Here is a 22195-nt window from a genome sequence, read left to right on the forward strand (position 1 = left end):
TCTTCACTAGTGGAACAGATTTCCTCAGGAGGTGATGGCTTCTTTTTCGCTGGAGGTATTTAAGCAGAGGCTGAATGGCCAGCTATGAGGGATATTGTAGTCGCAAGGTATCTGCAAGGTGTTTTCCAACTCTTAAAGGTCTGTGATTCTGTGTCCCCAGTATCATAATTGCCTGTAGCGTTGATGATTAATTCATTCAGAAGAACATGGAGCTTCTGTTTAGCTATCATGGCTAACTGATTTTCTTTTGCTAGCCCTCATAGAGTTGTCCTCTGCCAAGGAAGAACAGAGCTGCTTTCATAGTTGTAGAGAAGAAAATGTTTTGTTAAGTGCAGCTTTTTCACACCCACCTGGGAAGCTGCAGGTACCAAAATTCCCTATTTTCTATACAAAAGGACTCCCACCCTTGTCTGTCTGGTCACCCTATATGAAAAATGAGTGAAATCTGGCATCTGTGGTAAAAATGGAAGCGGGTCCCATGTTGCAGTTCAGGATGAATGGTGGATTAGGTCTGAAAAGGCTGGAAATGACTGCTCTGCAACACACTTGCTGTCCTTGAAATCTCACCTCTGTCTCCTCTCTGAAGTTGATTAATATCTAACTTAAGCTTCCCTTTTTTTTTCTTTTGTAGACTCTCCTCAGAACCGGAAGCGTCCGCCAAATGAGAAAGCAACAGATGACTATCACTATGAGAAATTCAAGAAGATGAACAGACGGTATTGAAGCCAGCTTGTCTAGATGACACAGAAAGAGCGGACTGCCTGGATGTTTCCTGTTTTCATTGACCAAAGGAAGAAGTGTAAATACACCATGAAAGCAGCGATATTCTTCATTTCTTGCAGGTGTTAGTTTTGCCTTTCCTGTAAACCTTACCTGTACTGTGATTGCTGACTCTTCCTTTCTGTGTTGTCATGTGTTGCTTTTTCAGTTATAAAACTTTCTATTTTAAGCAAAGCTGGCTTGGAGTGCCTCCGGTAGGCAAACTTTTTGGGTCCGTGACCATGTTTGCCAATGTGAGAAACTGTCTGGGCACCACCACAAAATGGCTGCCATGAGACGCATGGCTGATCACAATAGCTAGTCACTGTGTAGGCCAGAGGCATTCATGGAAAGTGAAGATGGCAGCAGCTGGAGGCCCTCACTTTGCTTTGAAATGATCACAGCTGCCAGTAATGAAATTTATTAATTTAAAAGAAGTGGGAGGGGTAGGGTGCCTTGGTGAGCCCCAAGAATCATGTCTGGGGGCACCACATAAGTACATAGGAAGAGCTCAGCTGGATCAGACCAAGGGTCCATCTCGTCCCACATTCTGTTCACACAGCGGCCAAACAGCTGTCAACTGGGAACCCACAAGCAAGACACGGATGCAAAAGCATCCTCCAGCCCATGTTCCCCAGCAACTGGTGTACATTCACTCATTCTCGCACACAGATGCACACCCATTCACAAACAGATACTGATTCATGTACGTGCACGCACACACTAACGCAAACACCTATTAATACACACATTCAGACACACCCTTTCTAACACCCATTCACATATGTACTTTCACTCCCCCATTCAAACACACACACACACTCAAACATCGCTATTCAAACACACATCCATTGACACCCTGCCATTTACATACCTGTTCACACGTGTGCACACACACGTTCATGAATGCAGATTCCCCCATTTACACACGCACATATCTATTCACACGCATGCAAACCTATTCACCCTTTCACACACACCCAATCAAGCTTGCGCACACATGTGTAAACATACTTGTTGACTCGCTCGCATATACGCACCCCGACTTTGTCTCTCTCACACACCCACACGCCCATTGACACGCGCGCACACTAATAGTTGCTCGCGCACAGACACCCCATTCACTTGATTTCACACGCATACACTTTTTAACTCTTGCTCTCACACACACCCATCCATGCACACCTATTCAGTCAGATAACACGTGCACTCCGTGTACGTCGTGTGACAGTCACACATGATGCTTTACATTAGGGCACCATTCCCCAATCCGGTGCCCTCTAGATCCGTTGGACTACAATTCTTGGCATTCCTCACCATTGGGGATGCTGGGAGTTGTTGTCCAACACATCTGGCGGGCACTAAATTGGGGAATGCTGAATTATGGTGGCACATATTCTCCTACGTGGAATCATGTAGGAACGGGACCATGTGTGAGGCAGCCCTCAGTGCTTCTCTATGGGGACATTACTGGGGAGGGGGCTATAGTAGCAGCCCGTTCCAACAACAGCTCCCCCTCCCCGCCTCTGCCTGGCTGCTAGGCCTGGTAACCATAGAAACTTCCAGAAGGGCCCGGCCCAGCCCAGCCCAGCCTCGCGCAATCCTCTTTCAACAGAACGTCCCCTCCCGGCCAATGGGCTCCCTCCGCCTGGCCCAGAGCGAGCCCTCTGATTGGTCCGCGGCACCGGTAGGGCGGCCCAATGACGCGGGCGGGCGGCAAAGGAAAAAAGGGAGGAGGAAAGGAAAGAGACGCGGGCGACCGCGCGGCGCGCGACGGGCCCCAAACGTCATGAGCCGGGCGCGCCAATCGGCGCCGGCCAGCTTGGTGGAGAGCGCCCAATCGGGAGGCTCCAGCGAGGGGAATGCGGCCAATCGCGACCCTCCACGCAAGGCTGCGGGAAGGGATATAAGGGCGGCGGGGCGCCTGGGCCCGAATACTCGATTGCGCTGCGCGCCGGTGTGGAGGTCGGCGGGGAGGGGCACAGCGAGGGAGCGGCTCATCGTGCGGACGGGCATCGCGCGGCAGTAGGAGGTGAGGCGCGGCCTGGGCCTTGGGCGGTGGAGGGGTGGGGGCTTCCCCGCGGTTCGGTTCGACTACAACGCCCATCATCGCCACCCTGTACGGCCTTTGGCCGCCTTCTCCAGCTGGCGTCCTCCAGTGGGGTACCACACCACCCATTTTCCCCAGCCTCCACGTACTTCGCCTTGCACGGTCTATGCCACCTTCCCCCAACCTGTTGCTTTCCAGGGTGTTGGGCTACAAGACCTATCATCCCCAGCCACCACGGACACCTTTTCCCCCAACCTGGCGCCCTCCAGGGGTTTTGGGCTACACCACCCATCAACCCCAGTCAACATGGCCCTTGGCAGCCTTCCCCCGCACCAACCTGGCGCCTTCCAGAGGGCTACTACACCACCCATTTGCCCCAGCCAACATGTACAGCAACTTGTCATTATCCAGAGATGTTGGACTCCAGCTCCCATCATACCCAGCCACAATGGGGCCTGTAGTATGGCATCTTCGCAGGGTGCCAGGTTGGGAAAGCTGTACCTTCTTTATATCTCCATTTTTCTTTTTTCTTTCTCTGCTTCCTGTAAAAAGAAATTGCGTGTTGTCTGAAATACACAACACAGATAATGCCTTGAAACAAATTAAAGGGCTTTTAGCAGATGCTTGTAGTGGACGTTCTGTTCCTCTTGTGGACCATTTGGTGTCTTCTAGGAAAGGGTGGTGGGACTCAAAGATATGGAAAGGGGGGCTTTGGGTTTCAAAATGAAAAGACCCATTTAAATGCTCCTGTGTACTACCTTGTTACCTTCTCTCCCGCCCCAGGTTCTGGGGTGATGGTAATGGCTGTCATAGCTGGGGGTGTGATTTTTAAGGTCTTGCCCAGTTTTCCTGGTGGCTTCCGTTATTCAAGACTGCAGCAATTAAGGGTCGTGTCTTTGCTATGCACCATGCGAACAACACGTTGGAAGCTCTAGATTGGCCTTGCCAATCCGATTCCCTCCAGATGTTTTGGACTACAACTCCCAGAATTGGTGACCATTGGCTGAGTATGATGGGAATTGCAGGTCAGCAACATCTGGAGGGCACCAGGTTGGGGAAGGCTAATCTAGACAAGGAGTGACTCCATATGCCAAGAATTTAGGGGAAACTGAAATGGAGGAGTGAGTATGCATGTGTGAGTAGAGCAGCCTTTCCTGACCTGGTGCCTTCCAGATGTGTGAGACTGCAACTCCCATCAGCCAGTGGTCAGGGATTATGGGAATTGGAGTCCAAAATATATAGAGGCAACCCTGTTGGGGAATGCTGCTGCAGAGGATGTCGCTGGTCAGGTAATGGAACACCATTGGCTTTGCCTCTGAAGGCCTTGCCTCTGGTGCTGGCCTTCCGCTTTCAGGCCATGTCTGGTTATACAGCATTCAGTTATTGCCTTCCCCTATCTCAGTCTTCTCCAAGCTGTCATTCTCCAGATGAGTTGGACTGCAACTCCCATAATTGTGGCTGGGAATTATTGGGAAGCTCTGGTCTAACCCATATAAAGGATACCAAGTTGGGAAAGGCTTTTGAGTGTAGGATACTGATTTTTTTTCTCTCCAGCGGGTGTATGTAAAACTTACTAAAAGAGTGGGTTGGGCTTCTGTTCAGGTCGGATCATTCCTTGCGAAGCTGGTGGTAGAGGGTAGTGGACTTTGAGAAAGAAACACACATAATTTCCTCTGAGCTCTTTGCTTCCTATTTTGTGACGAGAAATACTTCCTAGTTCTGCAGTGAATGGGATGTGGTGGGCAACAGGGCCGGGCTGACGCAGCCCGTTTCCTTTGAGCTGCCTGAAGTCTTAAACCATACTGATGAAAATTATTTTAAAATGTCTGCCTGTTGTGCTTCTGGTGCAGTCTGGGTCTGTGTGGGACCACGAATACTACTACTGGAGTGTTGCCCCCATTTCAGTATCTTAAGACCATTTCCTGGTGTTTTGCGCCCTCCTGGCTTTGCTGACGTTTGGCTTTCCTTCCCGCAGTTTTTTTTAGTGGTGTGTGAGACGTACCACGAGGACAGCATGAAGCACATTCTTGTCTGCCTGCTGCTTGTCGGCAGCGTGTTCGCTGACGATGATGACAAAAAGGAGGACGTAGGGACTGTGGTTGGCATTGATCTGGGAACTACGTACTCTTGGTATGTAAAGAAGGGACCTTGCTTGTCTTTAGCTACTTCATGAGTACTTGGTGTTGAATAGTTTATGGCAGCCTTTCCCCTTCCTGGTGCCCCCCAGGCATTTTTGGACTACAACTCCTAGGATTCCTGCTCATTGGCCATGTTGCCTGGGGCTGATGGGAGTTGAAGTCCAAAGCCTCTGTAGGGCACCAAGTTGGGGACATCTGGTTTATAGGCTGATGTACTGGGTACAAAATGTGGATAAGATCTGATGTAAGATCAGTGAGTCATGGCACTGGAACTGTAAAGACTTGGAATTGTACCCTTTAGTGTTCTTGCGTAATTTGGCAGTAGCAACTCAAGACTTATTAGGAACTTGATGAGTCTGTCTTCTGCTGAATCAGGCGCTTGGTCCATTTAGCTGAGTACGGTCAACGCTGACTGGCGCTCCAGGAGTTCAAGCAGAAGTCTTTTTGCAGTCCTACCTGGAGATGCCAGAGATTGAACTTGGGACCTTCTGCATGGGGAGCAGGTGCTCTGTTGCCAAGCTACGGCCCCACCGCCTATTCCTGTGCAAATGGTTATGTGACCCTGTTTCCAGTGCAGTATTGCAGCTAAAAACAGGAGCCTTAGTCTGAAGCATCAGTATCGACCCAAACAGGCTGTAGGAGTCTAACTGTCTTGCAGCATCTCTTCAGAGGGGCAGGTTGCTAACTTGATGTGTCTTAACACCAGTCTTGCTGCCAGTCTGTTGATGGCTTATATTCTTTTCCACAGCGTTGGTGTCTTCAAGAATGGGCGTGTGGAGATCATTGCCAATGACCAGGGCAACAGAATTACACCCTCCTACGTGGCCTTCACACCGGAAGGAGAGCGTCTTATAGGGGATGCAGCCAAGAATCAGTTGACCTCCAACCCTGAGAATACCGTGTTCGATGCCAAGCGTCTAATTGGGAGAACATGGAACGATCCTTCTGTGCAGCAGGATGTCAAGTACCTGCCTTTTAAGGTATGCATTTTATCCCATCTATTTCTGTTGTGTTTTTTATACTGTGTGAAGTGCCTTAATCCTTTTTTGTTTGAAACTTGCAGTTCGTTTGAGGTTGTTGTATGAAATGTTGGAAACAGTGACTTAATGGGAATTAGCCGAGTGAATTTGTGGACTTGAACTCCGACCTAACACTGTCCTTGAGGGCACACAAGCTTAGTATCCTATCTACTGTGTTTGAGTCTGTACAGCGTTGCCAAACTACTAACAAGTGAGGTGGCAGGTCTCCATGGGGCCTCTTTTGCTACCTGGAACTGCAAAATCCAAGCAGGAATTTCTTTGTGGCTCACAACTCGTAAGCCAAATAGATTGGCAAATGGTGACCTCAGTTAATGCAGAAAGAGGCAATCACAGTCCTGTCATAGCCTCTGAGAGGTTACGTCTGTGCAGTTTTCACTAAAGAACCAGAACAGCGTTTCAGCCTGTTATAATTTGCTTTTGTAAGGCACTGTACTCGTGGTGGTGGGTGGTGCCTATAAGTGTTTTACTGACATACTTCCTCCCCACCCTCCCAAGTCACTGGGAGCTTGGTTTTCTAAAGAATGGAACTATTAACTCCTTCCCTAAAATAATTATAATTAAATTTCTGCATCGCTTCCCACCCCAAAAAGCACTGGTACACACACAAATTCAGAGACCCAAAATTACTCTAACAAGGGGGGAAATCCCCAAATCAAATTGTTAACGTTGTCGATGTGAGGACTCAAGTTTGTAACAGTGTCCAATTCTAATGGTGTCCACAGGTTATTGAGAAGAAGGCTAAGCCCCATATTCAGGTCGACATTGGAGGAGGACAAATGAAGACATTTGCCCCTGAAGAAATTTCAGCTATGGTTCTGACTAAGATGAAGGAGACTGCTGAGGCGTACTTGGGAAAGAAGGTAAGAGTAATTTTTTTCACTTGAAGGAAACAAAAGAAGCAGGCTTTGAGAGAGGACTTTATGTTGGGCAGCTTTCATGAATAAATCTGAAGCTCCCTGGTATCAGTTACTTCCTGCTCTGTGTAGGTCTGGGGTAGATGCCTTTCCTGGTCCTAAGATCCTCCTTTCTCATCCTGAGATCCTTAGAGGAGACCGTAGCTTGGTGGTAGAGCCCCTGGTTTGCATGCAGAAGGTCCCAAGTTCAACCCTGGAGAGTCACTGCTGACAATACTGGTCTAGATGGACGCAGGGTCTGACTCCGTATAAGGCAGCTTCCAGTGTTCCTGTTTCCTGGCCCTGAGAGCGTTCTAAAGTGGATCAAACGTGGGAGCTTCTGCATGTGAAACATGCACTGTGCCATTTTGTTATGGCCCTTTCAAAGAAGATGGACGGCTTAAATTGTACATGTGGAAGTCTATACCTTCTTGCTTTCCCAGGAGGTCCAGTTTGAGAAAAAGCACATTCTTCTAAGTAGTCCTGGAAGGTGCTTTTCCAGACAACTGGTGTCCCTCCTCAAAATGAACTCGTAGGTGCTCTTATAGCTTAGGTAAGAGCAATCAGGCTTAATTCTCATCGTTCTCTTCCAGGTTACTCATGCTGTGGTCACTGTGCCAGCTTACTTCAATGATGCCCAGCGCCAGGCCACGAAGGATGCTGGCACCATCGCTGGATTGAACGTCATGAGAATCATCAATGAACCGTAAGTGCCTTGAATGAAAAGTGAGCTATAAAAGTTTTGAATGATTGAAATCCGCTTAAAGGTCTTCCTGAGATGTGGTGGGGTGGTAGAGACCTTAGGCATGTGAGAGTTCTAACTCCGGCTCTTCCTTCCAGGACTGCTGCTGCTATTGCTTACGGCTTGGACAAGAGGGAGGGCGAGAAGAACATCCTTGTGTTTGATTTGGGCGGTGGGACCTTTGACGTCTCCCTTCTCACCATCGACAATGGTGTCTTTGAAGTCGTGGCAACCAACGGCGACACTCACCTGGGTGGGGAGGACTTCGACCAGCGGGTGATGGAGCATTTCATCAAGCTGTACAAGAAGAAAACTGGGAAGGACGTCCGCAAGGACAACAGAGCGGTTCAGAAGCTCCGACGGGAAGTGGAGAAAGCCAAGAGAGCTCTCTCCTCTCAGCATCAGTCTAGGATTGAGATTGAATCCTTCTTCGAAGGAGAAGACTTCTCTGAGACCTTGACCAGGGCCAAGTTTGAGGAACTGAACATGGTAGGCATCTTGAATTCACAGCGGAGTTGATCTACCCCTTGGAGAGGGGTGCACACCCACAGGCCAAATCTGGCTCGCTGGGGGAATATGGTCCTCTCGGGGTTTGAGATGGTCACGCCGCCTTTCCCCACTTGCCAATCATTGGGTTGTTCCCTGGCTCGTGCACAATTTCTTCCCTAGTCTGAAAGGTTCCAGTGCCCCTCCTGAGGTTCAGTTAACAGCAGTAAAATCTTTAAGCTACAATTTGCTGGTGTATTTGGCATCTTGGCCCCCCCATCTCCCCCCCCCCCCCCGGCAATGCAGCCTTGAGACCTTCTCCAAAATTTAATTTGGCCCTTGGCCTTGGCCTGAAAGAGGGTCAACATCCCTGATGTAAATGGAAAGCGCGAGGGTTACAGAAGTGTGGCCAATGCCCAAATGAGCTTGTAACCCACTTAGGAAAACTATACTGTACCGCTTCAGGCACCATACCAATCCAAATAGATTAACAGCAAACTAAAATAGTGAGTTCAAACATCCGTAATGTCTCGGTGGCTTCCGTAAATGAGATGCTACAATGGAGTTGGCCAGTCTGATCCTCAGTGGTATAGCGCAAGGCCACCTCTGATCTTGGGAATGTATTGGATGGTATTTGGTCCTTCCTGTGGCCTTAACTATCCAAGCCACTCTCTGCAGCTATGTTTTGCCAGGGTGTAAGGAATAGTGCTGCACATCCACTAAGCGGTTTTAAATTCTGCTTGCAGGATCTCTTCCGTTCCACCATGAAGCCTGTCCAGAAAGTCCTAGAGGATGCAGACCTAAAGAAGTCTGACATTGATGAAATTGTGCTGGTTGGTGGCTCTACCCGAATCCCCAAGATACAGCAGCTGGTGAAAGAATTTTTCAATGGCAAGGAGCCCTCCCGGGGCATCAATCCTGATGAAGCTGTGGCTTATGGTGCTGCTGTCCAAGCTGGTGTCCTCTCCGGGGACCAAGATACTGGTAAGTGGAGTGGCTTAAATGTTGCTTGAGGTGTTGGGTAGATCCTAGAATACGAACAGCTTGCATGAGTGAAAAGCAGGTGAGATTAGCATGGATGCTGTGTGCATAAGTTTCGTTTATGTCTTTAGGATGGCAGCAAATCTAGCTGTAGTTGGAGAGGTTGGGTGATGGTGCTTTTATTGATCATTTCTTTAATCCCTCCTATTCTTCCTCAGGTGACTTGGTGCTCCTTGACGTATGCCCTCTAACCTTGGGCATTGAGACGGTTGGTGGAGTCATGACCAAACTTATCCCAAGGAACACTGTTGTCCCCACCAAGAAATCACAGATCTTCTCGACAGCTTCCGATAACCAGCCAACTGTGACAATCAAAGTCTGCGAAGGTAAATGGCTTGCATCATTTAAACACTTGGGACATGTTTTGTCTTGTGTGAGCAGTAAAATAGCAAATCCACTGTGGCAATTTAATTTTACGATGCATGTTTCAGCCCCCTTGTGGAGTACGTTAATGTGCTAGGGCATAGGGCAGCCTTCCCCAATGCCTTCCAGATGTTTTGGAGTGCAACTCCCATTGTCCCTAACCAGCCTGGTTAATGGTCATGGATGATGGGAGTTGTAGTTCTAAACATCTGGAGAAGGCTGTATGGTTTGGGAATAGCTGATCACTGGTTCTTCACAGAAATATAAGAGAAGGGCCGGAAGGTAGAAATCTGCGGTTGCTTGGATTACCTAATTAAGTTCTACCACAATCCATGTATGTGAACCGTGTCTCTTTTTTTATTCTCCTGCAGGAGAGCGTCCTCTTACAAAGGATAACCATCTCCTGGGGACTTTTGACCTGACTGGAATCCCTCCTGCTCCTCGGGGCGTCCCCCAGATCGAGGTCACCTTTGAAATTGATGTGAACGGGATCCTTCGCGTCACGGCCGAGGACAAGGGCACGGGCAACAAAAACAAGATCACCATCACCAATGACCAGAACCGCCTGACCCCAGAAGAGATCGAGAGGATGGTGAATGATGCGGAGAAATTTGCCGAGGAGGACAAAAAGCTGAAGGAGCGGATTGATGCCAGGAACGAGCTGGAAAGCTACGCCTACTCCCTGAAAAACCAGATTGGGGATAAGGAAAAGCTCGGTGGCAAATTGTCATCGGAAGACAAAGAAACAATGGAGAAGGCTGTAGAGGAGAAAATCGAATGGCTCGAGAGCCACCAAGATGCTGACATCGAAGACTTCAAAGCTCAAAAGAAGGAGCTGGAAGAGGTGGTGCAGCCCATCGTGGGCAAACTATATGGTGGCGCGGGCCCCCCTCCGGGTGAGGAAGAAGCGGCAGGAGAGAAGGACGAGTTGTAGGCCGTGGCTTCCTGGAAGCTGACACTATGTAAATATTGGACTTGGAACTTTTGTTTAAACTATTGAACTCTAGATCTGGAATGTGATCAGAATCTTCACTCAAGTGGAGTTGGAAATGCTAGCCCAAAGTGGCTATTTACTGCTTTTCGTTAGCAGTTGATAAATGTCCGGGCAGGGGGAGGGAGGGCGGGGGAGGCTGACTTACCAGGAGGGGCATAGAGGTGTTCACCTTGAAACCATTCTATTTAACAAGTGGGTCGTGTGCATTCTGTGGAGAACTTTTCTACCCTCCCACGTGACAACAATAAATTTGTTACTTACACTGGATCTGGGTCTAGTTAATACACAATTGCACAAATGTGGTAGGAATACCAGGTCTTGCAGGGCTGCGTCTGATGGCTCCTGTCTATGTGTTCCCTAACACAAACCATCGAGCGCTTTTTTCCTTGGAGCGGATTATCAGTCTGGTTACAGCCAATGCTACTTCACACAAAACTTGACCAGTTGAGAGGTCATTCAAGCGATGGCTTGAGGTGTGCACATAAGCCACGGTCTATCAAACACTGCAAGACTTCCCTAGTGCTCCAGTATCAAGGCCTGGCAGTCCTTAATAGCCCTTTCACACATTCAGTTGGGTTAACTACTTGTCCTCATGCCTAGCTAGAAAGTTCAAACTGTATTTTTAACTAATTCAGGTCCCGTGTGTGTGTGCGCATGCGCGCGCGCTAGGGCAACCACAAGCTCTGGCATAACTATCCTGCAAGACTAACGAAGTGTCCTGTGGCACCTTAAAGCTAACACATTTATCCAGGCGTATGCTTTCACAGACACTGTCCACGGAAGCTTAGGCCAGAATCTGTAACTGCTAGTTTTAAGGCGCCAGCAGACTCCTTGTGCGTGTTGCAACAGATGTCACAGCTACCCTTCTGGAAATCTTAGCCAGGGGGAATGACACCACTATGTGTTAAGTACACAGTCTCCAGCTGCTTGATCTAGTGGCACCTGTACCAGCACTAGCTCCCTTGTGGGAGACAGCATCTTAAAACTAGTAGCTCATGATACTAATCTCGAAGGCAGAGCTCATTTGAATCCTGGCCCTCTGGCAGGGAGCTAGTTTCTTGGGCCCTGTCCTAACTTCCACCAAGAAGGTGGGGGGGGGGGGTTGACAGCTGCTGTGCTACTTTCCACCCAGGTACTCTCCCCATGCAACACAGATCAAGGCATAGAACTGGGAGCAAGGAGCCACAAATTTCATCTTTGGCAAAGGGGCAACCTTGGCATCTTTTTTGCCAAGCCTTGGAATTTGCTTTTAGATCACCATCTGAGAAGCCTTGAAGAGCAGGTTGGGGTTTGCAGAGGACCTCCACCCCCCATACCGTCCCTTCACATGCTGTTATCACTCCTAGCAAATTCAGATTGTCAGCGATAAATTGGACCAATGAGCAGTGAACACCGGGGGGGGGGGGGTATTGGCGTGCTCTGGAGAGCCTGAAGTTTTGTGGAACTACAAAACTTTTAAAACCTAAGGAGGTAAAAAAATGGCCCAAAGGATTCAAAAGGCTCAGTCGCTGAATACTGAATGGGGGGGGGGGGAATGTAAAATGTTTGTGTGCAGACAGCAGCATGCTACAGAACAGCATCGTGATTCAATTGCCTTCCGCTACAGACTTCTGGCTCCTTTAGGGCAGTGACGCATCCCCAGATGTTTTGCACTTCCAGAAGTCCCTGCCACCATCTGGAGATCTGCCCACGACTGCTTTAGGCCAGGGGCAGAATGGGTGGCCTTCCAGGTGTTGCACTCCACACATCCCAAGCATAGCCAGTGGGAGTTGTGGTTGACATCTGGAAAACCAGAGGTTCCTCAGCCCTGCTTTAGACCACCATTTCCCCCCCAGGGCAGAAGGGAGAGCTGCTCATAGCACTGATGAGAAAGAGGCTGAGGAGCAACTACAGCTGGTGACAGTGTCAGCAAGAAAGACGAGGTATTGAGGGAGGGATTCCCCGGAGGCTTCAGACAAAGCAAAACGTTAAGAAGCAGAGAATTATGCACAAACTGAATTTGTAGCATTACAGCACGCAGCTTGGATTGTTGGTGCAAAGCTTGAATATGGAGGACAACCAAACGTCAATCATTCTGGCCACCAAACACCTACATCATTTAAATGAACTCTTTTATTCTTGTCACTCAAGGCGGCTTACAACAGTGTCCCTGTAAATCTCCCCTTTCATATCCATTCCGCCAAATATTAAGCACAGGTACGCCAGGGGCTCCTCTGCACAGCCTCCACTGAGTTGACTACCTTGGTTGGACCCATCCGCAGCTGCTTTCCGGCCTTCGTCCCCTCCAGCAGCTGTTCCATCACCTGGAGATGCTTTCCACGGAATAACGCACATAGAATGGTCCAGACGGCCCGGGGGCAAAGGCGTCTTGAACTCTACACGTGCCCAGTGACCTTTTTCTGCAGGGTTATGTTTGGGGTTTTTTTAAAAGAGAGAAAATTGTATATTTCTGCATGAGTTGTCTGATGGCCAAACTGGGCCTCCAAGGTCAGGGTTGGCATCAAGGGTAGGCATGATTGGGCACTCGCCGAGGGCCCACACCCCAGCAGGGGCCCATTGACAAGAGCCCCCTGGAGGTGCCCCTCTCCACTGCTGCAATCTGCTCATTCACCCATGTCTTGGTTTGACCCAGACAACAGCGGTGGTGAGGAGGAGCAGGAGATGCCGCGGTCTCCTGGCTCCCTGCCTGCCAAGCAAGCAAGCAAGTGGGAGCACCCTTGAGACAGAGGAGGAGGAAGAGAAGCTGGTGACCTTGGTGGGGAGAAGGTGGACCCACTGGAGGAGGGGCCCATGGAGGGTGTCTTGCCCCTGGGCATTCAAAAACCTGGAGCCGGCCCTGCCAAGGTGAACTGGGGAGCGGAAGGGAGAAGCAGCTGGCTGTACGCTACAATGTCCCCACTTCCTTAATGTTCAATCCCTGAACAGAACGAGCTGGAAGTATTAATATGCAGCCTGAAAACAGTCTTCCTCAACCTGGCGCCCTCCAGATGTTTTGGGCTACAATGCCCAGCATTCCCAACCACTGGCCATGCCAGCTGGGGCTGATGGGATCTGAAGCCCAAGCCATCTGGAAGGCCCCAGGTTGGGGGCAGCTGCTCTGAAGACATCTGAAGAACAACCCACCTACGTGATACTTGTACATCGTGTCTAACGCTCCCGTTGGGTCCATTCCGCCGAAGATGTACAGATGGTCCCGGAAAGCAGCTGCTGAGTGGGCTGCCCGCCCTTTTGGAATGGATCCGGTGGCTGCCAGCGTCTCCCATTCCATGTCAGCTGCAAGAGAACAAATCAGTCATCCATCTTCATCTGGCAGAAAGCTTAAGCAAAGAAGACACAAGTAGTTTGCAGAGCTCGGCTTCATTTAAAAAGAAAAGGTTCTAGCCCTTATGGCTGCAAATATGATTTTGCATAACAAACACAGCCGGTCTCAGGCCAAACTGCAGGAGCCAAAGTAGGTTCTGAGTGAGATTTTCTATTCCTTTAATGCATTTCTATCCTGCCTTTCCATAAAGGAGCTCAAGGCGACATACCGGGTTCTCTCCTGCTGCATTTTACCCTCAAAACAACCCTGCGAGGTATTACTGTAATAGTTTATTAAGGTCACAAGACCAGCAAAGTGAAATAGCAGTATAGGTTGATACTGTGAGGTAGGTTAAGCTGAGCCAGGGTGAGTGGCCCAAGGCTACCCAGCAAGCTGAGTGGAGATTTCATGGCTGAGTGGAGATTTTAATCCAGGGGTGTGGCCTTCCAAATGTCGTTGAATGTGACTGCACTGGCTGGGAATTATGGGAGTTCTAGTCCGGCCCCAGGTTGGGGAAGCTTGCTCTAAACATCGCACCGGTCTTATAGGATTTACTTTTTCTTTTCTTTTTGTACAAGCCAAGGTCCAGATGCAAAATGGTGGCTCAGGGAGGCGCAGCCTATTTATTTATTGCATTTCCATACCACCCAATAGGCAAAACTCTCACCCCATGAGCCACACACTGGGGATGAGCTGCAAAAGCAAGTGGAAACCTGCCAGCAGAGAAGCACAAAGGCAACCAATTAATACTCCGATTCTGCAGGCGGGAAACAACTGAGCCAAGGAGGTTAGAACAGGGCCAGCCACAGCAGAGGAGTTTGGGGTGTGTGTTTTTTAACACCTGCAACTTTACTCACTATTGTGATGCTATTGGCAGTTGTGAACTCTTGTCTGCCTACTGCAAATCCCCTAGACGTCTACCGATAGATCCTGATCTATTTTCAGCCTGTTCTTCCACAACACCACAAGGACTGCAAGGCTGTATCACAGTTTTGCAATCACCTTTCTCTCTTTCCCTCTCTCTGCTCTGATTGAAGTGGACTTCCCTGCCCGCTCCTTCCCACGGCAGCCCCTCCAGACCCTGCTGAATGGGGTGAGCTGTGGGGTGGGAGGGTGGTCCCCCCAAACTGAGCGGAGGGGCCTTCCGGGAGCAGAGCGCTTCCTCTGGCGGAAGGCCCCTTCCTCTCGCAGAACACAGAGCGTGGACCCAACTCTCTCTCTTTCGGCATGTTTCTAGTCCTTATGGCGTTATATTGTGTCGCTTTCAAGATCTAGAGATCTGCTCTTTTGTTTAAGAGAGTTTTTTTTAAAAGGGAGAGAGATGAAAGCAAAAAAAGAGCCTTTCCGGCACAGTTGGCACTGCTGACAGCACTTACTGATATCCACGGAGAAGAGGTTGTCGTAAAACGTGTCGCCAGCCAAACCGCCGTGTATGAAGAGTCTGTTCTGGAGAGCCACCACGGCGTGGCCGTGCCGAGGAGCTGGAGGGTGGCCACGTACCGCTGGCTGCGACCAGGACAGCGTGGCTACGTGGGGTAAGAGTCCATGCATTAGGACGCGGGGAGGAGTCTTTCTCCTCTGGTCAGGACCCAGATCTCTGAAACAGCTGCCCTCCAACCCCCTTCCCCGCTGCTCAGCTTGATCTATCCCCTTCTAGCCCTAGTAGCCATGGGTAGCCTCCTCCTCCTCCAGGAATTTGTCCCATCCCCTTTTAAAGCCATCCAAATGGGTGGCCATCACCACATCTGGTGGTAGCCAACTCCACAGTCTGGCTTTGCGCTGTGTGAAGAAGGAATTCTCCGATCTGCCCGGAAGCTCCCGCTGTTCAGCTTCATGGGGCAACCCCTTTGGGTTCTAGCATTAGGAAAAAGGGCGAAAATGTCTCCCTGCCCACTTGCTCCACACCAGGCATAATTGTGTACATCTCTATCATGTCTTCCCTTACTCACCCTTTTTCTAAGCTAAACAACCCCTTTTTCTAAGCTGTTGTAACCTTCCCTCCTAGGGGAGTTGCTCCAGCCCCTTGATCATTTTAGTTGCCCTTTTCTCCACTTTTTCCAACTCAACAATGACCTTTTTTAGGGGCAGTGAGCAGAACCGTGCACAGTAGTCCACGTGCGGTCGCACCATAGATTTGTTTCAGGGGAGTAGCCCCGCTGAAATCAATGGGACTTCAGTTAGTCATGGATTTGAGCCACTCTGCTCTTAAATATTACTAAATCTAGATCAGCTGCAGTTCAACCTGGTGGTCTCCAGATGTTTTAGACAATGCCCAGCACTCCTGGCCATTGGCCACGGTGTCTGGGGCTGATGGGAGTTGTAATCCAAAACATCTGGAGGTTGGGGGAAGCTGATCTACATCCTACCTCCTGTCTTTAGTGTTCAAAGATTCTTTCACAGACCATGCAATAAGTTTACTCAAACATTTTCTTACTCTATGCCAGGCAACTGTTTTGGGCTACAACTACCATCAGCCCTAGCCAGCCTAGCCAATGGGGAGGGATATTAGGAATGGTAGGCCAAAACAGCTGGAACGCCCCCAAATCGCCCAAAGCCCTGCTTTAATCCACGCACATGAAGGACTTTTTGACTTCTGAAAGACTACAGCCCAAACTTACCCGAGTCAAATACGTGAAGCTGCTGGTCTTTGACCGGATCCACCCCTTTATCGCCTCCTCCAAAGACATACAATCGGTCACCAATTGCTGCCGAGGATGTGTGGAACGTGCGAGGGGAGGGCGGCGTGCCGGTCACTTCTGGGCTCTCCCAAGTTCCTGTCCCTAATAAGGACAGCAAAGAGAGTTTTCAAATGGCAGGACTGAAAAAATCGGGGTCTTTACATGTATTCTAGGCAAGGCAATCAAATTATAGACACAGAACACGCAAACAGTGTTTAAAGACATGATCTTATGCCTGTTTAGACAGAAAAAATGTCCCACAACTCCCAGCATGCCCCAGCCAACTGGCTGGGGCATGCTGGGAGTTGTAGGACATTTTTCTGTGTGAACGTACATAGGATTCCTCCCTAAGTCACACATGTATGTATGTATGAGGGTGCGTAAATGAAACCTGAATAGAGCAACCTGGAGCTTGGTTTCATGCATCTTAGATTGCCCATGCTTGCTGGGGCTGATGGGTGTTGATGTCCAAAATATCTGAAGGACACCAAGTTGGGGAAGGCTGTGTTTAGAGTCTTGGACTAGGGGAAGGGAGACCCAGGTTCAAATCCCCAATCGCCCATAAAGCTTGCCAGATTATCATGGGCCAGTCACTCACTCTCTCTCAGCCTAACTTCACAGGGTGGTTGTGAGGTCAGGACAGGAGGGAGAGCTATGTACCCTCTCCTCCTCCTGAGCTCCTTGAGAGGAAAGGCAGGATATACCTGGAATGAGTCCATAATCTTGATTTTCCATTAGAAAAGGCAGGACACAAATATTGAAAAGAAAAACATCTGGAAAGCTGAGAATGATTGATTGATTATATTTCTATACTACATTTAATATTGTGAACTACTGAGAGATTTTATTATATTCAGCGGTATATAAATACCACAAATAAATAAATACCACCCAATAGCCAACATTCTCTGGGTGGTTCACAAGAACCAAAACCACAAAATCCAGCATAAAATACAATATAAAATTTAGAAGTTTAAAACTACAGGATAAAAGTAAAACCAAAATAAAACCCAGGAGCAATGCAGAGATTTAAAATACAACAACAGATTTAAAACAGGTTTGAAAGGTATGGCTAGAATATTACTATGAAGCTGAACAAATCTGGAAAAAACACACATCGCTATCTGAAGAAGTAAAACGTGAGACATCATGACTACTTACGGAAATCCAATACCTGAACGCAATTCCTGTTCCCAGTTTTGCTGGCCCCTCCAAACACCCAGAGGCTCGTGGGCTGGCTAGCGGGAATGAAGGCGGCATGTTCGTAGCGGGGTGAGAGGCCCTCCCAGCCAGGCGCTGTCCAGCTATGAGCGTCTGCAGCACATAAAGACATCAATTCCTAAAAGCATTTGGTGGCTCATGGTGCAATCCTGTGCATGCTTAGTCGGAAGTAAGCCCCGCTGCCTTCGACGGGGCCATCCTCTTGCTCTCCAGATGTTTTTAGCCACAATTTCCATAATTCCCAGTGTGCATGGCCAATGGTCAGGGATCATGGGAGTTGTAGTCCAAAACATCTGCAGCATACTAGGTTTCCTACCGCTGCCATTGTAAGCACATTTAGGATTTCTTACCAGGGAACAGTATTTCTTACCTTACCTTTCTTACCATAAGGGCTAGGAACTTACACCGAATAAAGCCAATGCCTCAAACTGAGTTAACTGTTTTGCGCTTAAAAAAAAAAGCCAATAAAACCCTGCCCCTAGGTTAGAGAAATTCAGACCACAGAATCTGTATTAATCCAGCAAAGACCCAACCGTTTCTCGTATCTTGTATAGCTTGTTCCGCAACATTGATTTATTTTGCTTAACTTCTGGCAGCAGTCCTAACTGAAAAGGCTAGCAATGGCCACTAGCCCTGATGTCTATGTGCTACCTCCAGTACCAGAGGCAGTGGTGCTGGGGAACAGGGCTGGGAGGGTGCTGTTCTGCTCATGCCCTGCTTGTGGGCTCCTGGTCGGCAGCTGGTCGGCCACCATGTGAACAGAATGCTGGACCGGATGGACTCTGGGTCTGATCCAGCAGGGCTCATCTCATGTTCCCCGAGAATAAACCCCTCTGAAGTCAGATGCTCAAGCTACAGAGATGTGAGGTTGGATCCATATTGACGCTGGATCAACTGCACTGATGGAAGTCGACTTCCCCATCCCCTCCTTCCCATGCCAGCCCCTCCGGCTCACTGAAAATGCTACAGAAACCTATTGAATGGGGTGAGCTGTGGTGTGGGCCAGGAGGAGAGATCCCGAAATATCAGCCCTTTGTCTTGCAGATGGTCAACCTTTGAAAGGAATTGCTCACATACACCTTGAAGCATGTAACCATAAGGAGTAGGAACCTACTTTTTTCAGCAACAACAAAATGAATGCAGAGGTTCTGGGGAAGCCAAATAAGTGCTTTTTTTTTTGGCACTTACACGCTTTCTCCTTGTCTAACCCTTACCAAGATCGATGAAGTAAGAATCAGAGAAACTGCCATTTGGGTTTGCTCCCCCGACAATGAGGACTTTTCCTTTTCTGCTGCCTGGGTCCAGGGGAGGCAGATACAAGGTGTTTTGGCCCACCCGGGCACAGGGACTCTCCCCATGCGGGAGAAGGGAGTACCTGGCAGAGGGAAATAAATAGCAATCTCAGCAAAGTTGCCCTTCCACACAGAGCAAAGGAGAGAGAGGACTTTCAAGCCTGCACCACTGAATACAATGCCACAGAGGAAGCATGAGTGGGACGGGCCTGGGATGGACTGGTAAGGCATGGTGTGGCTAGGGATCGTCTGAAGGATTTCTCCACCTATATACACCTCCTTGAACCCTACCATTATCTTCAGCAATCCTTCTCTGTGAGCCCAAAAGGAAGTGAGGTGGGTGGCTACTAGGAAGAGGGCCTTTTCTGCTGTGGCACCCCAGTTGTGGAGTGAGCTTCCCAGAGAGGTTCGCCGGGCGCCTACGTTGTGCTCTTTTCAGTGCCAGCTGAAGACCTTTTTATTTTCCCAGGCATTTCAGTTTTTCAGGTTCAGTTTCAAATCTCGTATTCTGTTTTAAATCTTTGTACTGCACCTGTTATTATTTTTTGTACTGTCGTTTTAAACTCTTATATGGCATTTTATCATCTTGCATTTCACAGTTTTAATTGTTGTGAACCGCCCAAAGACCTTCGGCTGATAAATAGGGCTGAACTGGGGATGAGACTGATCAACTCAGCAGTTTTTCCTCTGATGTTTGAAAACATTTTATAGCCAGGGGACGGTCAGCTGGGCATGTACATAACTTAAAAAATGTATTATCCTTCTCTATGGCAAAATAGTGCATCCTCCCAAGTCAGCATGTTTTAGCATCAGGGCAGCAGAAGCAAAGTACATGTTATTCCTGGAGCCCTGACGGTGCTACCGTTTATGGGAGGCAGGGTTAAAATGCAAAACTGCACATGCTCAGAGTATTTCTTTTCTCTTTTTTAAAATCTGGGTTGGCAAACAGCTTTTTTGTTTTGCTCTAACATATCAGGAATTTCGAAGCTGCTGCAAAGCATGGAAATAGGGGATGAGGGGAGAAGAGAAATGTTGGTTGTATGCTTCACAACTGAAGTAACGCATAACTGAAACAATATGTCCATCTAAAGAGCCTGTGTGGTGTAGCGGCTAGAGCGTTGGGCTGGAAGTTGGGAGATCCAGGTTCTAGTCCCCCCTCGGCCATGAAGCTCACTGCGTGACTTTGGGCCAGTCACAGACTCTCAGCCTAAACCACCTCACAGGGTTGTTGTGAGGATGAAATGGAGAGGAGGAGGAGGACCAAGTAAGTCCTCCTTGCAAGAGGAAAAAAGGCAGGATACAAATGTAATAATAAGTAAAGGGCAGGGATGAAACTATTGAGTCTAGGGTCTAAAAATATCTAGGTGCACCACTGCCGGGACACATCCATGTGACGGACAGCTGTAAGCGAGCCATTGCTGGACCCATCATGCCTGTCCACAAGGTGAGGATAACTAGACTGGCCGACCTTGCAGGGTTGTTGTAGGGATCACAGAGGGCATGCGTGTGAAGCATGATGAAAACCCCATCACAGCCTTCACCAAACTGGCTCCCTCGAGATGTGTTGGCCTACAATCCGCAGCAACCCCCAGAGTTGTTGGACCACAGCTCCCAGCATGCCCCAGCCAGCTGGCTGGGGGATGCTGGGAGTTGTCTTCCAACACATCTCAAGGGCACCAGGTTGGGGAAGTCTGCTCTATTATTATTTATATTTTATTGCACCATCGATGTGCAAGACAATTTACAAGATGGCAGGTCTCTGCCCCAGGGAGCTTACAATCTTGCATTTAACACAGGGGAAGGGTGGAGAAACAGCGGCAGGAGTAAACCCATGCCTATGCTGGTAGCTTAAAGAGCTGGATGTGGGCCACGTTTCCCTGCGATGCTTCCTTGCAAGGTTATTTTTCACCTCACACTTTTATCGGTATGTGTGTGTGTGTGTGGGGAGGGATGATGCGGTCGCCCAACTCATATATACACGCATGCACACACACATCCAAAGCACACACACCCCGGCTCCCGGGCAGACTTCAGCCTGCCACCCACCCACCAGAAATGCAGCAACGGCCTCCCTGGCACACGCGCCTTCTTTGCACGCGCCCTCAAACGCATGCACACGTGCAACGCGGCCCCGCGTTGGCAACCCACCAGCTGGCGCCCTCCGGGCTCTCTCCGGGCTTCAGCTCCCGCAGCGGCGCCCCCGATCCATGCTCGGGCCCCATGGATGCGCAGCCAGGAGGAAGGCGGGGCGGGCCTAAATCGGCGCCGCGCCCCGCCCCTCCCGGGCCCGTTGCTGGGAGACCGAGAGCCCCGCCCCTCGCGCAGCCCCAGGCCGGCAGCATTTCTGCACGTGCCCCGGGGCTGCTGCTTTGCTCCTCCTCCTCCCCCCTCCCATTCTGGGGGCCAGTGTAGACCCCGGGTTACTTATTTGCAACGAAGGGGGCCGGCGAGGGTAACGCCGGCGAGCCGCTTCCGGGCATATGCAGGCTTCTCCCTCCTCCGCGCCACCCGCCGGCCGCGCGCTCCGCAGGCTCGCTGTGCGCCTGGCGAAGCGCGCCGGGCTCCTCGCGGGCGACCCCGGCGGCTGGCGCAGGGGCTGGCGCCGGGCAGCAGCGCGCTGGCAGCGGCCTGGGCTGCGGCGCCCATCGCCCGGCTGCGTGGCCACGGGGACGCTGGGCCGCGGCCCGGCGCCCAGGCGGGACAGGCCGCGCGCCTGCAGCTGCGCGGGGAGCCGGGCCGCTCCCTCCCGCGCCGCCGCGGCCCCGCGCCGCCCGACCCCCGCCGCCCGCTCCGAGCCAGGCCGGCCGCGCGCCCCCACAGCAGCGCGGCCCAGCGCCTCCGGCAGGCGCCAGGCTGGGGGAGGCCTGCGCTCGGGGCGCCGCCCCCGGCCCGCGTGGCCGCCCGCCGGGCTGAAGGCGCGGCGCCCCGCTGCACGTTCCCCTGTGCCGGAAGACCGAGAGCGAGGAGGGCGCCGTCCCGCCCCTCCGCCGCGGCGCCGGCTGAGGAAAGCCGCTCCCCTCAGCTAGGCGTCGGACGACAACTCCCGGCATCCCTCTGCTCGGCTGGGGGATGCTGGGAGCTGTCGTCCGACGCCTCCGGGGGGGGGGCCGCCGGGTGCGGGAAAGGCTGCCCCGTATGCGCTAAACTAGACGGGGGGGCTGACTACATATCCCGGCGTGCCACGGGGTGGGGCGCCT

At 50.5% G+C, this 22195-nt stretch overlaps 3 protein-coding genes across 5 annotated transcripts in view; 2 read left to right on the plus strand and 1 right to left on the minus strand.

Moving 5' to 3' along the window:
• Positions 1–954, plus strand: part of C14H9orf78 (chromosome 14 C9orf78 homolog) — a 14720-nt gene extending 13766 nt beyond the window's left edge. The window contains exon 9 of the mRNA XM_084821399.1: positions 632–954. Within this exon, the coding sequence (XP_084677525.1) occupies positions 632–723 (92 nt within the window). The 3' untranslated portion in view covers positions 724–954. The remainder of the gene's footprint in view (positions 1–631) is intronic.
• RABEPK (Rab9 effector protein with kelch motifs) overlaps positions 1–21228 on the minus strand; it is a 26256-nt gene extending 5028 nt beyond the window's left edge. The window contains exons 1-8 of one of the 3 annotated variants that reach the window (XM_084821394.1): positions 21147–21228; positions 18921–19081; positions 17647–17799; positions 16426–16587; positions 15184–15333; positions 13630–13779; positions 12747–12905; positions 3311–3351 (exon numbers count right to left, since the gene is read on the minus strand). In XM_084821394.1, the coding sequence (XP_084677520.1) occupies positions 3311–3351; positions 12747–12905; positions 13630–13779; positions 15184–15333; positions 16426–16587; positions 17647–17799; positions 18921–19081; positions 21147–21220 (1050 nt within the window). In that variant the 5' untranslated portion in view covers positions 21221–21228. Of the gene's footprint in view, positions 1–3310; positions 3352–12542; positions 12906–13629; positions 13780–15183; positions 15334–16425; positions 16588–17646; positions 17800–18920; positions 19082–21146 lie in introns of those variants that run through there. The other 2 variants (XM_084821396.1, XM_084821395.1) reach the window with 2 other exon arrangements.
• Positions 2694–10470, plus strand: HSPA5 (heat shock protein family A (Hsp70) member 5). Its single transcript, XM_084821393.1, has 9 exons — positions 2694–2791; positions 4785–4939; positions 5696–5927; positions 6710–6847; positions 7474–7586; positions 7721–8111; positions 8855–9092; positions 9308–9475; positions 9884–10470. Exons 2-9 carry the CDS (start codon positions 4824–4826, stop codon positions 10444–10446), a joined length of 1959 nt encoding a protein of 652 aa, XP_084677519.1. The 5' UTR covers positions 2694–2791; positions 4785–4823; the 3' UTR covers positions 10447–10470.
• Positions 21229–22195: the final 967 nt, after the last annotated feature.

This window comes from Heloderma suspectum, chromosome 14, assembly GCF_057233095.1.
Source record: "Heloderma suspectum isolate Gila_16-S chromosome 14, 16-S_ref, whole genome shotgun sequence".
NCBI classification, from domain to species: domain Eukaryota; kingdom Metazoa; phylum Chordata; class Lepidosauria; order Squamata; family Helodermatidae; genus Heloderma; species Heloderma suspectum.